The sequence below is a fragment of the Gouania willdenowi genome, chromosome 1 (genome assembly GCF_900634775.1).
Source record: "Gouania willdenowi chromosome 1, fGouWil2.1, whole genome shotgun sequence".
In the NCBI taxonomy this organism is placed as follows: Eukaryota; Metazoa; Chordata; class Actinopteri; order Blenniiformes; family Gobiesocidae; genus Gouania; species Gouania willdenowi.
Genome location: NC_041044.1, coordinates 17,014,625 through 17,029,819, shown reverse-complemented (window position 1 = coordinate 17,029,819; position 15,195 = coordinate 17,014,625). Strand labels below are relative to the sequence as shown.

At 37.4% G+C, this 15,195-nt stretch overlaps 1 protein-coding gene across 14 annotated transcripts in view; it reads left to right on the top strand.

Annotated features, from left to right (window-relative positions):
* sorbs2a (sorbin and SH3 domain containing 2a) overlaps nucleotides 1-14,673 on the top strand; it is a 108,607-nt gene extending 93,934 nt beyond the window's left edge. For 13 of the 14 annotated variants that reach the window (XM_028472695.1, XM_028473079.1, XM_028472933.1 and 10 more), the window contains 7 exons: nucleotides 700-894; nucleotides 3,485-4,426; nucleotides 6,512-6,877; nucleotides 7,404-7,484; nucleotides 7,679-7,716; nucleotides 7,845-7,951; nucleotides 13,637-14,673. In XM_028472695.1, coding sequence (XP_028328496.1) covers nucleotides 700-894; nucleotides 3,485-4,426; nucleotides 6,512-6,877; nucleotides 7,404-7,484; nucleotides 7,679-7,716; nucleotides 7,845-7,951; nucleotides 13,637-13,698 — 1,791 coding nt within the window. In that variant the 3' untranslated portion in view covers nucleotides 13,699-14,673. The remainder of the gene's footprint in view (nucleotides 1-699; nucleotides 895-3,484; nucleotides 4,427-6,511; nucleotides 6,878-7,403; nucleotides 7,485-7,678; nucleotides 7,717-7,844; nucleotides 7,952-13,636) is intronic. The other variant, XM_028473244.1, reaches the window with a different exon arrangement.
* The last annotated feature ends 522 nt before the right edge of the window (nucleotides 14,674-15,195 follow it).

Sequence of the window (15,195 nt, the reverse complement as noted above, 5' to 3'; positions counted from 1 at the left end):
TGTGCCAGGTTTTGTATTCTTCTGTCATTTAGAAACTTTTTTTTAGTAAGCATTTTATATAAACTTGTTCAAATTTGATAAGATTTGATTTATTTATTTTGATCATTTAAATGACAACTTAAAAATAGTTTAAAATAAATGAACATCAACAAAACAGAATCTTGCATCTTCAAATTCTTACGCATCTCAGTTTACATGAACGAAAAGGAGTAGGAAGAAGTATAAACTCTCGAGATTTCAAAACCTAAACATTAAAGTCTCAATTTGAAAACTATAATGTGGATAAACAATCAATGCAGTGTAATACTCACACAGAAACCGTGCAATATTTGTTTTTTACATTAACCATACCTCCTTTTCAAATAATGTATCATATCTCAATAACAAGCGAGCACCTTGTGCTAATTATTTAAAAACATAACTCTGAAGAATTATTTCTTTATGCTTCTTTTTAAACAGAATTATGCTCTGAATTATTTTAAATACAGTACTCAGTCTGTTCCACGGTTGAACTGCACATATGGTAAAGCAGAAGCTTTTCATTGTTGTACAAACACTGCAAACCTTTAGATTTGGTTTCCCTCTTACCTTATAATATTAAAAAACTGTCACATTCAGAGTACAGTATGTCTGTGTTGGCTTTACAGGACTTTTCTTTTGTGTGTGCGTGTTTTTAACGTTCTTCTTTCCTGTCTGCAGGGTGAGCGAGTGATTGTCATACGACAGGTGGATCAGAACTGGTATGAGGGGAAGATCCCAGGCACAACAAAACAAGGCATCTTTCCCGTGTCCTACGTCGACATCATCAGACGCTCCTCCTCCAGAAGCTCCACCCATTACATAGATCCTCATGGTTACCCTAGCAACAAGACGCCAAGCTCGACACCCATCAAGGTAAAAGAGTAACAGATTCAAAGTTCTGATAGTTGTTGATAAATGAGCCATCAAAGTATCACCTGTTGTTTCGAGAATTTTTTGGGGTTTTCGTGGAGAGAAGTTGTGTTTAAATGTTTACATTTTACCACCTGATGAGGTGCTACATTTAATGATGGTAAATGGTCTTCTTCAAAGAAATACTAGTGCTTTTTTCTGCAGACCTTACTTTCAAGCTTAGAGACCATGTAATTGTTTCCCCCTTCAGACATGTAATCATTTAAAGGGGGGGGTATTATCTAAAATCGACTTTTTCAAGATTTATATCACATTACTATGTCATTCATTCATTGAAGACTTGCCTGGAGTATTGCCTTGGCTCATTCATGTATGTTTGAGTAATCTTTAAAAACACTGACGGCATCCATTTTAGGTGTAGATTCGCCAGAGTCCTCCTAGGAACGCCCCCACCTCCTAGAGACACCTCTGACCTTTCGTCACTGCCCACCGCTCCACAGCAGAGTGCCCCTCCCCGCATCTTGAGCAGACAGTAGCGCAGCGTTTTATTGCAAAACATAGTTTCATATTGGTGTATGCGATTTCATAGCAACATGTAGCTTCATAATGTAACATATTTATGTTGCTTTTAACATAAAATAAATTATGAATCAAACGTTTAGCTGTTGCCCTTTATGATAAAAAAAAGATTTATATTGCTGAATTGCAAAATGTAGCTTCAAAATTACGTGTATTTCTTTATTTATTTATGACAAGAAGGTTGAATATTACCAAGCAGACACGTCTTGTAAGAGCCTCTGAACTCTCTCAGATTCATCTTCAAAGTCATTTTCCGGGTCAGACGCAGGATCAAAATGTTACGAATGCACAATATCCTGCGTGACCATTGTTCACAAAGTGATTAAGTGTTGCTCCTTTCCAAATGTCAAGTTAAAATGCACCAAAGATCGATAGTAGTTTCAGCGAGCTGAAGGGGCGTGTTGGAATGAGTAGGAGCTTCTTAAAGAGACAGAGGCCTATTTCAAGGCGTTTGATACAGACATGATGCGAGAGCAAATTTAGTCAAAGCAGTTATTTTAATTTACTGCATTTACAGACCAACATGAGGTTGCATCATCATTGTAGTGTGCTATAGAATGGTACTATGTGATTGAAAAAAGCACAATACCCCCCCTTTAAATAGACACATTGTCCATTCAAACTATTGTAATAAAAAGTTATGTTATTTATTTTTATTTTAGTTAAAAAAAAAATAAAAGAAAACAAATCATTATACTGTATACCAGGTGCAGTGTGGGAAAGATTGTTATTGTGTTTAGGGAGCCTTTGAAAATTTAAAGTATACTTGTTTTTCTCCAGATGTGGCTTTATCAAAGTTGTTACAAAGGTGTTTGTGAATTCTAACCAAATGTCTTTTAGTGTTAATTGTTATAGCTCTTATCACCAAAATATTCATCTGACTGTCTCCTCTGTGAGTTTAATGCCAACTGTGCGTTAGAGAATGAGCTTTTGACCAAAAGATCCCGCAATCTGTCCTCCTGTGTGTATTTGTATTTCATAAGGACATGGTTTTAAAAAATGACAAAGCACTGAAATGGGTAATGAATGAAATTCTACTTTAGCTACAATTTGTATTCATATATCTCAACACAATTGATTGTGAGATGAGATTAGACTGATGAGGTGGGTTAGTTTTACCCAGCTGTTAATGGGTTCTTACATTAATAAACCTGCTTTTCTGTAATTGTATCCATTTTTCCAAAGTTCTGTTCACCTTAAAACAGCAAGGTGTGATGATTTAGTTTGTAGTTTTTTAGTCTCACAACATGCGATTAATCAAATGTATTTAATACTTGGGACCAATGAGAAAGTTAAATTTAGTTATAAATGACATTTTTGCATTAATTCCATTTACTTTTCTACCCTTTCATCTGGCCACAGTTGGTTAAAGTCTCTAGGTAGAACCAGGGTATGGTAATTATACAATGTTATAATATCAACAATCAATCAAACTTTATTTATAAAGCACTTTTTGCTAAAAAAAAGAAAAAGAAAAAAAAACACAACAACATATTTGCTAATAAATAGGTATAAAAGCATGAGAAACATAGACAAACCACTTCAATTTGGTCTCATATTTGAAACCGTTAAAGACACACACACGCACACACTGCTCCTAACCCAACCTCCTGTTGGGCCGCTCCTCCTGGAAAACCCAGTGCAGTGCAGTTAAAATAAAGCTCATTTAATATTAGGTATTTTTGTCCCTTACAGATTTTCTATTATTTGTCTTTTTCTGCCTCTTGTTACCCATTTCTAAACTTTGTTTAAGAAGTTTAACTCCCAGTTACCCTCACTTTGGGCTTAGATTTCTCTAATTTAATATAGTTTTTGCCTTTACACAATATTTGATACATCGTGCATGTACCTTTTAACATCTACGTGTCATTGTATCTGTTTCTTGTTGCTATGATACACTTCCCATAATGTTCATGCAGGGTTTAAATTAGGCCAGCTTCTGAAAGTTAAACCCTTGTTGCAAACGGTTTTTGTTTCACTCTCTGAATCTTTTGTCCGTTTTATGTCCATGGAGCTTTTCTATCACCTCCCTCTGCCCTCCACCCACCATGACCCCCCCTCAACCCTCCCCTCTGCGAGAAAACATGACCTGCAGGCTGTCACCTCAGAGTGGCTGTCCCTCACTCTGGACCTGTCGGCATCCACCACCACCCCGGCACCACCCACACCACCTCCTCTACCCACTGACATCACTCCAGCGTCTAAGGCATCCTCACCTCCGCCGTCACAGAGATGCTTCCCCTTTCCAACATCTACACTTCCTGTTTTTCAACATCCAAGTCTTAGTTTAGCTCATACTGAACCTTTCCTTCAACCAACTTCACCTCCACCTCCTCTTCCTTCTCCTGTCCATCATTCCTCATTTATCCCTCCTCTGTGTGACTCCTCATTCCAACATAACAGTGCTGGAACGTTGCATATTACTGAAGCAGCCCCATCACAACAGGTTCTATCTGAGCTAATAAAGCCCCCCACACATTCTGCAAACCAGCACAAGCCAAATGTCCAATCACACAAAAGCAGGAAAACCTTTGACACTAAACTAAAAGTTAAGGATCCTTATGATGACCTGTTGACGATGATTCTGGAGGAATCCTCTGCCGTAGAGAATGACTGCACTCTCAGATCGTCCATAGTTGATTCCCCACATGATTCTCAGTGGAGATACTCTCAGATCAAATCTAAAGAGACCCAACGAACAAAGCCCTCAGCAGCTTCTCCACAGTGTGACTCCACAGGCAGTTTACTGTTGGACATGGAGGTTCACAAAGCTGTAAAAGTGGAGCCTCTGTTCACTCTGTGGGGAGAGCCTTCCACGTGTCTGAGTGAGCAGACATCTAGTGCTAAAAAGACTCCAGTGACAAAAGCAAAGGGTTACACAGAGCTGTTTATTGAGGAAGACGATGACATAGAAGAGGACAAAGAGGAAGCGTTAAACGAGAGACACAGCCCTCAGGTAGCGCATGGTGTTAGCTGCATCAACTAAGTCTGCAACTTCTGGATTGTTTTTATTGTTAAGCTGCTTTCACGCCTGCTTTGTTCAAAATATTTAAGTCTGTTTTCTAGGTTCGTCCTTTAATTGAACCGGTTCGCAAAAATAGGCTGGTGTTCACATGTGTTTGCTTGAAAATCTCTTCTTACAAAACTCCAATTTGGTAAATAGAAGAAAAACAACAGAAGGAAAAACGATAGTGAAAAAAATCTGGCATCTTTATTAAAACGGCCTGAACTCACATTTGTCTACTTAGCAGTATGCGCTCCTTTACACTTGGTACCAGTGCCTCCTACTGGCACAAATAGGAAAACCTTTAAGTGCGTGAGCCCTGCAACAATAAAGTAGAGTTTATGTGCATGTGTTCTTTTAAACACCTCAGTAAAGAACATCCCTTTTCTAAATATTCAGATATGTAAATACTAAATACTCAGGGAATCAGATATTTACTGATTCACACTACTACTGATTAGGAGTTGTTAGTTATGTTGCTCTGAAGTCAACTGATGTTTTGCTCGAGAAAAAGCTAGAAAGCCACTCATCTGTTTTCGTCATGTTTCTTCAGCAGTTTTGGTGATATTTTTTATTTCCATCTTTCTTATTTCCATCTCAGCATTCAACAGACCTATAGAAGGCTAAGCTTGTCTACCGAAAACACACAGTAACTGTTCGAAATGACATACTCCATACTGTACACTACAAACTCAATGAGTATATCCTGTATATATACTTGTTATGATTAGGATGATAACCGATGATGGCCATTCTCACTGAAGCATACTTCCAAATTTCCCAAGATGCATTTCAAACCTACAAGTTAAGAACCTGGGGCACACTGAGGCTAACTATCTCAGTTGATTTGCCACCTTTGAAAATTCTGAAAACCTTTTAAGTGAGAAAGTGACCAAGTAAGAATATCAACATGTGCTCATTTGATCCATAAAACTCGCGTTTACACATTTAATTCCGACATTTCGGAGACCCGCCTCTGTGCTACTGACAAAACTTCCAGTTAACTTCAAAACAAGAGACAAGAAGAGATGCTTTCTTTTTGAAAAGGGGATGTTTGATTTTTAGCTTAAAGATCCCTCCCACCCCGCTGCTCTATTGCCCTGCCTCCAAACATTCCAAAGTCCTCCCTCAGAGGAGCTAACAAGCTAACGTTTGCCCGACAGCAACATCACAGTAATATAAAATGCACTGTTAAAAGCATATTACTGCAGCGCTTCTCTCTCTCAATGTGCACACACCAATCTATCAGCAGCAGCAGCAACAACACAGTGTCACTCACAGCAGCCCACACGGAGGCTGCAGTAATGGCAGAGCACACAAGAACAAACAACACATGCACTACAGAGTTCTAGTGTAACAATTACAAATCAAACATTATGTAAATCAAGCTAAAAAAATTACCTCTTTAGCAGGAAAGTCGCCAATTCCGTCTTCTACTCCTCCAGACAAAAAAAGACAGCGCTCCAGGCACTACTTTGCAATGAGCATTGCTGTGTTTTGGCCACGGAGGAAAAGGGCACAGGCTGCAACAGCTGTCAGACAGTCTATCAAACACAATCCTGGCTCTGATTGACGTCATTCTTAGTAAGAGTAGTTCCTTTAGTATGCGATTTCAAACACAGCCAAAAGTGACAAAATAAAGTATGTCAATGTGAACTACACTGGTCGTTGGAGACAATATTACTTTACCACTATGTCCATTCAAAAAATGAAAATAATGGAAAACAACTAAAGTAATAATTAAATACAAAATAAAAACTGTACAGGTTGTTGCGCTAAAAGTAAGCAGTGTTTGTAAATGAAGTGCTCGAAATTCAACAAAATAAAATAATGCATGGACTTAATCACCACACAATAAAACCAAAAGAGATGTAATTCCATTAACTCAACCAGTCATTATGAGATTTTTTATCATTTCTATTTTTCATTGATGTTCCGTCCTTTATTTTAGTCCAATGTAAACACAATTGTGAAGGTTCTAGAGATGATTGGACTTCTGTCTTTACTCCAAAGGCTGATGTTTCTTCTCCCTCACAGACACAGCTTCCTCACCACACTATCCCATCACCACCCGATACTCCTCCCCTGACACATGCTCCGCCCCCTTCTTTGCCCTCATCATCATCTCTGTCTCGGTGTAAACAGCAGAACCGTAGCCCCATCCCTTCTCGCCCCCCCTCCCTGCCTCAGCTGTCTACTTCCCCCCTCCCTCCACCCTCTCCATCTGTCTCACCTCCCCCCTCCTTGCCCTGTCAGCCCCGCCCTACTGCACCTTGCCCTGTGACAGAATCGCCTCCACCCCTCCCCTCCATCCCTTACAGTAAAACTACCTCTCCTCCCCCACGCTCTCCACGCTCGCCCCCCACTGGGCCCCATCCTGGGCGTAGATCTCCTAAGGTCAAGGTAAAGCCAGAGAATGGGAGTGATGCCATTGGCCTTGGTTGGGTTTGTGATGCTTCTCTAACAAAGTGAGCTGAGCTGATGTGATTAGTAAAGGAATTGATCAACCATTTGATCTAATGGTGCTTCTACCCAGATAATGGTTGGCTTCATTTGTCTAAGGAAAAGTCAATAACTGTGTCATGGTTTATTTGACTCTGTTTAACCTTTTTTGCACCGTGTCCTCAGGACTTGTTTGTTTGGACTCTGACGATTCAGATTTGAAATGGATGATTGAAATGCAGTGTGTAGCGGATTTTGCTTACGCTACGTTTTTTTTCAAACGCTAACCCTTAATCTGCAGTATGGATGGAGGAAAAGATGCTCCTCTTACTCCTCTAATGAGAACTCACTGCAGTGTGATGGGGAGCATGTTGACGGATGACTTGATGCATGTCATGGTGTTGTGGGCTAACAGTGCCGTTAGCTGACGTGGGTTCAGGTGAAGGTCTTAGATGTGTTGCTTATGGTCTTTCTGCTTGTCAAGCAGGATCCTGTTGTTGGTGGTAAACCTCCTCGTAGCCCCATCTTGATGCGGCGCTCCTATCTGTCATCCATTAGAGGTCGAAGGGTAGGGCTACTTCCCTCATGTCTGTGACAGGAATAAAAAACTTCATCATTCCTAACTGAGCACAGATAACTCTTTGTCTATAAAACCCTTTTCAGGAACTTAAGAACAAAATGATCTAACCTATGACTCTGTAAAGCCTTGATAAGCCTCTAAAGTAGCACATTTCATATATTGTGTTCCGTTTTCTCTTCCAGCGATTAGTCCAGGATGCACTCCAAGGAGGTGGAGACCCGTAAGTCACCCATTATTTTTATTAGAAATGAAACTATGTGTTCTACAAAGGGTGTTTTCTCAGGGATTATGAGGAACCATCTGTCTAATAGTCACACCTGAACCTGTATGTGTATCTATCTACCACAGGTACCAGGCTGTGTACAACTACATGCCTTGCAATGATGACGAGCTGGAGCTGAGAGAGGGAGATGTTGTTGACGTGATGGAGAAGTGTGACGATGGCTGGTTTGTTGGTAAGAACTGTGTGAACTAAGAGAAAATAATTCATTTGTAAAATCTAAACTAATGCTGAATGATGAACCTAAATCGCATCGATATTGAGGTTATTTTCTTCCGTCTCCATCATTTGAGTGATACTGTATATACTGTATATATGTCACCATGAGGAAAAGGACGTTTTTTCAACAGAGTGGGAACTGTCGCCCCCTGTGGCCACAGATTTTTTCGGGTCACGGTTTTTATTTATCATCTCTCAGTAAACAAAAGAGCTTTACATCATTTTTTTTTTTTTTTTTTTTAAGTTTCACTAATTTTCAGAGCAACCCAAAGCAACACAAGTTGTCATTTTGACTCAATGGGCTAACAGGGGCTAATGATGTCACTAATGACGTCATTTCAACAAGGTGGCGCACAGGGTAAAGTAGTCCCTTTTTTAAAAGTTAATAAAACAAATTTGGTGCAAAATAATGCGTTTTGTTAGGCATAGATCTTCTAATAAGGACATTTCAAAGGTTTTAGGCCACATTTGTAAAAACAGTGGAGGATCCCTTTAAGTCTGTTTTTTCAGTCCTGGGGCAGTTTTTTGCTGAAATAAATATACATTTTAATTAGAATTGTTTCACTCATAAACTGTGCAATACATGATGGCGTTACATAGGATGATCATTTTATGGCGAGAACCTGGATGCAGATCAGCCCAATTTCTCACTTTCCCTGTGGAAGGCGATTCGATGGGATCTACTTTCTACGTTCCATTCATTGGAACACCTGTCAGAGGCACAAAAGTGTAGCAGAAACTTTAGTATTTGAGTGGTAAAATATCTCATCTTTTGAATAATTCTACTTTGATTGACTCCACCTCTACGTATATGATGTCTATGGTGTGCACACCTTTCCGAAGCAGTGAATGTGCTTCCTGGCATTCTCAAAATTTAAATCAAGTTGAATGTGCAAAAAAGCAGAAATTACAGTTTTTCAAAATAAAATTACCAGAGCATACATAAAAATGAGATAGGTCATTTTTTTTCAACTTTATTGTTTTTTTTGTTGTGGTCCATTAACAAACGGTCCACACATCGTTACTGGTCTGCGGCCCGGTGGTTGGGGACCACTGTATTTAGTTAACCAACAAGAGCTAATCCTGCTGTCTGATTATTTAAAGATGCCTAAACTTTTTGCTGCTTCAGCACTAAATATTATTCAAAGCAAAGATAATTGAAAAACGTAAATATAAAAATCAGTTTGTGAATAGTGCATTTTATTATTTTATTGAAACTTGTATTAGTCATTGATTTTTAAATGATTCCTATTTGTTGTAAGATATAACTCAGTATGACACACATTTGGCTGATGGAGCCTGCTAATTAGCCTAGCATAGCTTCAACGTCAGTTTCCTGACCACATTTTAAATCAATATCAAATCAGTTTTTTTTTTTTTTATAAAAAGTGTTTTTCATCCAATAAAATGCAGCTCGTAAAAACTGGGATAGCAATCCAAAAAACTAAAAACAACATAAAAGACAACATTCCTAAAACTATAAAAACCACATAAAAGTTCATCCTAAAACTATGAAAACAACATAAAAGATAACAATCTTAAAATGAATTAAAAAAAAAATGAGCTGAAAGCTAAATTAAACAAGTGGGTCTTGAGCCTGTTCTTAAAAATATGAACGTTCTCTGCAGCCCTGAGGTGCTCCAGCAAACTGTTAAAATGACGACCTCGTGGCCGCCTGTCACTTCGGAGGTTCTTGTGCATACTAAATTGACATACAATAATTAGAACAGTAGTTTACACATTTACGGAACAATTCAATACAATAATCTCAAAATACCTCGTGCAGCTGGCCTCGCTGCTGCAGGTTGCTCAGTCAAATTCTAAAATCCCCCCGATAATAAGGGTATATCACAAAATAAAATTGTCTTTATAGCTAAATAAATGCATCTTATTTAGAAAATATAACATATTGTCACAGCATAAACCATATTAATTTTCAACAAAAAATATTTAGCCTTTGAATCAAATTATTAATGTCTTTAAGTGCAAAGTCATTTCAACGACACTAACACTCCCACAATAATCACTAATTCTTCTGGTTAGAGTCTAAATTGATTTTACTGTGTGTCAACCTCAAGTAGAGTCACCACTTTGTGAATAGGTCTTTCAAGGTATATTAGTCTAGTTATTGGTCTTTCAAGGTATATTAGTCTAGTTATTGGTCTTTCAAGGTATATTAGTCTAGTTATTGGTCTTTCAAGGTATATTAGTCTAGTTATTGGTCTTTCAAGGTATATTAGTCTAGTTATTGGTCTTTCAAGGTATATTAGTCTAGTTATTGGTCTTTCAAGGTATATTAGTCTAGTTATTGGTCTTTCAAGGTATATTAGTCTAGTTATTGGTCTTTCAAGGTATATTAGTCTAGTTATTGGTCTTTCAAGGTATATTAATCTCGTTATTGGTCTTTCAAGGTATATTAGTCTAGTTATTGGTCTTTCAAGGTATATTAGTCTAGTTATTGGTCTTTCAAGGTATATTAGTCTCGTTATTGGTCTTTCAAGGTATATTAGTCTCGTTATTGGTCTTTCAAGGTATATTAGTCTCGTTATTGGTCTTTCAAGGTATATTAGTCTCGTTATTGGTCTTTCAAGGTATATTAGTCTCGTTATTGGTCTTTCAAGGTATATTAGTCTAGTTATTGGTCTTTCAAGGTATATTAGTCTAGTTATTGGTCTTTCAAGGTATATTAGTCTAGGTATTGGTCTTTCAAGGTATATTAGTCTAGTTATTGGTCTTTCAAGGTATATTAGTCTCGTTATTGGTCTTTCAAGGTATATTAGTCTCGTTATTGGTCTTTCAAGGTATATTAGTCTAGGTATTGGTCTTTCAAGGTATATTAGTCTAGTTATTGGTCTTTCAAGGTATATTAGTCTAGTTATTGGTCTTTCAAGGTATATTAGTCTCGTTATTGGTCTTTCAAGGTATATTAGTCTAGGTATTGGTCTTTCAAGGTATATTAGTCTAGTTATTGGTCTTTCAAGGTATATTAGTCTAGTTATTGGTCTTTCAAGGTATATTAGTCTCGTTATTGGTCTTTCAAGGTATATTAGTCTCGTTATTGGTCTTTCAAGGTATATTAGTCTCGTTATTGGTCTTTCAAGGTATATTAGTCTAGGTATTGGTCTTTCAAGGTATATTAGTCTCGTTATTGGTCTTTCAAGGTATATTAGTCTAGTTATTGGTCTTTCAAGGTATATTAGTCTAGGTATTGGTCTTTCAAGGTATATTAGTCTAGTTATTGGTCTTTCAAGGTATATTAGTCTAGTTATTGGTCTTTCAAGGTATATTAGTCTAGGTATTGGTCTTTCAAGGTATATTAGTCTAGGTATTGGTCTTTCAAGGTATATTAGTCTAGTTATTGGTCTTTCAAGGTATATTAGTCTAGGTATTGGTCTTTCAAGGTATATTAGTCTAGGTATTGGTCTTTCAAGGTATATTAGTCTAGTTATTGGTCTTTCAAGGTATATTAGTCTAGTTATTGGTCTTTCAAGGTATATTAGTCTCGTTATTGGTCTTTCAAGGTATATTAGTCTAGTTATTGGTCTTTCAAGGTATATTAGTCTAGTTATTGGTCTTTCAAGGTATATTAGTCTAGGTATTGGTCTTTCAAGGTATATTAGTCTAGTTATTGGTCTTTCAAGGTATATCAGTCTAGGTATTGGTCTTTCAAGGTATATTAGTCTAGTTATTGGTCTTTCAAGGTATATTAGTCTAGTTATTGGTCTTTCAAGGTATATTAGTCTAGTTATTGGTCTTTCAAGGTATATTAGTCTAGTTATTGGTCTTTCAAGGTATATTAGTCTAGGTATTGGTCTTTCAAGGTATATTAGTCTAGTTATTGGTCTTTCAAGGTATATTAGTCTAGTTATTGGTCTTTCAAGGTATATTAGTCTAGTTATTGGTCTTTCAAGGTATATTAGTCTAGGTATTGGTCTTTCAAGGTATATTAGTCTAGTTATTGGTCTTTCAAGGTATATTAGTCTAGTTATTGGTCTTTCAAGGTATATTAGTCTCGTTATTGGTCTTTCAAGGTATATTAGTCTAGTTATTGGTCTTTCAAGGTATATTAGTCTAGGTATTGGTCTTTCAAGGTATATTAGTCTAGTTATTGGTCTTTCAAGGTATATTAGTCTAGTTATTGGTCTTTCAAGGTATATTAGTCTAGGTATTGGTCTTTCAAGGTATATTAGTCTAGTTATTGGTCTTTCAAGGTATATTAGTCTAGTTATTGGTCTTTCAAGGTATATTAGTCTCGTTATTGGTCTTTCAAGGTATATTAGTCTAGTTATTGGTCTTTCAAGGTATATTAGTCTAGTTATTGGTCTTTCAAGGTATATTAGTCTAGTTATTGGTCTTTCAAGGTATATTAGTCTCGTTATTGGTCTTTCAAGGTATATTAGTCTAGTTATTGGTCTTTCAAGGTATATTAGTCTCGTTATTGGTCTTTCAAGGTATATTAGTCTCGTTATTGGTCTTTCAAGGTATATTAGTCTAGTTATTGGTCTTTCAAGGTATATTAGTCTAGTTATTGGTCTTTCAAGGTATATTAGTCTCGTTATTGGTTTGCTATTGTCAAAGGTGGTTTCACTGGTCTTCAGTTTCACTTTTCAAACTTTGCCGTCCGGGTTTTCCAACGTTTCTATCACTCGAGCTAGTTTCCATTAACATCTTGGAGCGTTGTCATCCCGTAGTTTTACAATATCATTTACTTGAAGGTTTCTTGAAACTTTTTGCCATTTCTGTCGCTGTTGGAGATTCAACAGATATTCTCGCCTCCATCGTTGCCAAAATTCGTTTGCTAGAAACTGTACTTTTCTCCATTTTTTTGTTCAAGTACAAGTCTTCCTTGCAAAACTGTCCTGGAGGAAGATTACATTGTTCATATGTGACTGGGAGTTAGTGGTTCTGGACCCATGGAATCAGTAAGATATTCAACACTTAATGGTCTGCTATTGATAATTGCCATTGTCTCATAAAGTAGTGTTCTTAGACTAGTTGTGTTGAGTCTGTTTGAGGACTTGTCAAGCATTGCTGGTAGCATGCTCCGTACTGTTCGAATTTGACGTTCCCAGATGCCTCCCATGTGGCTCGCTGATGGAACGTTCATCACAAATTCACAACCAATGGCTCCTTGTGGTTCTTGACCCATATGTTTCATTAACTCCACAAATTCTCTTTTAGCACCCACAAGGTTTGTCCCTTGGTCGCACGTCAACTGTCGGACAGGACCTCTTATGGCAATCAGAGTTCGAAGGGCATTCATGAAAGCATCTGTTGATAAGTCATCGAGTGTTTCAATGTGCACAGCTCACGAACATAGACGTGAACAATCTTTAAGTGCAAAGTAATTTCAACGACACTTACAGTGACAAAGGCTGTATGACAACATTAAAACAGAGAAACAACGGGAGGGAAAATGGAGTGCTTTCTCGTACGGTCGCCCTTGATATTGTACATGATATGAGTGATAATGTGTTATAAAGGCTATTTTACACAATAGGTGAGCCTTCAGATTTTTACTTGTCCCTTGGGCACAAAAGGTTTGGGAACCACTGCTCTAAAGAAAAGTAAGACACCATATTTCTTTAATGCTCACTAATGGTTTTCTAATGTTTGTTATTGCGGTGTGTGTGTTTTGAAGGAACGTCTCGAAGGAGCAAGTTGTTTGGAACCTTCCCAGGAAACTACGTGAAGCAGCTATAATGAGCAAGTGATCCGTCCCTCTCTGTGAAACGTTGACGACCTTCAGCTGAGCACCTGCAGGACATTAAACCTGTCACATGTTCATATGTTTGACACTGTGTGGCTGGTTACCTCCACAAAGACTACATTACTGAGCTCTAACTAGCCATCATTAGTGAAAAACTGTCTGAAATATCTTTTTTTTATTTATTATTATCTTATCTTGATACCCGTATTTTTCTATCACGGAACACTCAGAACTCGAGCTTCAGCCGGTGAACTTTGGACCACAGTGGATTAGGAGTACAAGGCTTTGCCACGGTCACATTTTTCTAATGTTTCTGCAAAGTTTTCTAAGATGATGGACATTTCAACCCACGGTTCAATTTGACAGTTAGTGCAGAGTTTACTAAACGCAGTATTGTGATGACTGTTTTTTTTTTTTTTTTTTGTGCAGCCAATTCGTTACTTCACTATAACAAGTACAAGGATGTTATTACATGTGGAAAACACTGCATGTGTGAATAACCTGTGTCCTGGGAATTTATTTTATTTTTTATTCGAGGATTTTTTTTTCAGGATGATTTGTTGCTGGTACATTTATTATCATTTAGGATTGATGCACTTTAACTAAACATAAACACAAGTTAGTGTTTGTTTTATCACCTTATATTTACACACTATGAGTTGTTGGTGGCGAGGCGTGTAGAGAGCATTCACTGAAAGGATGTAAAACTCTATAAGTGTTATATTTATTAGAGGACGTCGATCAGACGGTTTTAGAAAAGGAAGCAACACTGCGTTGATATTTAAAGTCACATTTTAGCAGCAGCTACGGAGCAAGATGGTTCATACTGAATCCGTGTACCTTTCGTTTTTTGGTTATTGTGTTTCAAAACCAAATTCAAAAATAGAAAAAATAGATTTTTTTTGTTTTATTATTTTAAAACCAGAAACAGGAAAACGAAAAAACCAAACAAGCAAGGTTTTTTTTTTTGTGATATTTAGATATTTCCGGGAAAACTAGGACGAGAGCTTCATGTTTTAATCTCACCACACAGACGGACTTTTACTCTGCTGCATTTGATAAAAAATGATCTCATATCATGTTTTCCACCTCACACTGATGGTAGAGGTGTAATTTATGTGTCGATGACGTTTCCTTAAAGAGTTATTGATGCTGGAAGTTTGAATCTGTGAATATCTGCCAACTTTACCGAACAGTGTTACGGTCTAAATAGTATCTGGATAAACTGGTGACTAGGCAGACTTTTGCTCCCGGTTCAGACATAAAAAGAAGCAATGCATAAGTCACATTACTGGTGAATTGAATAGTTATTAACACATAAATAAATCAAAACCAAAAAATGGATGTTATGGAAAACATGCACGTGATATGTGGAACCAGAGGTGGTGTAATGAATCTACTGGTGTTCCTCGTTTCTTGTGATCAACTTCTGCGTGTTGACGGCTGCGCGTGCTGTTAGCGGTATTTATAACGTGCAAAATAAATATTTT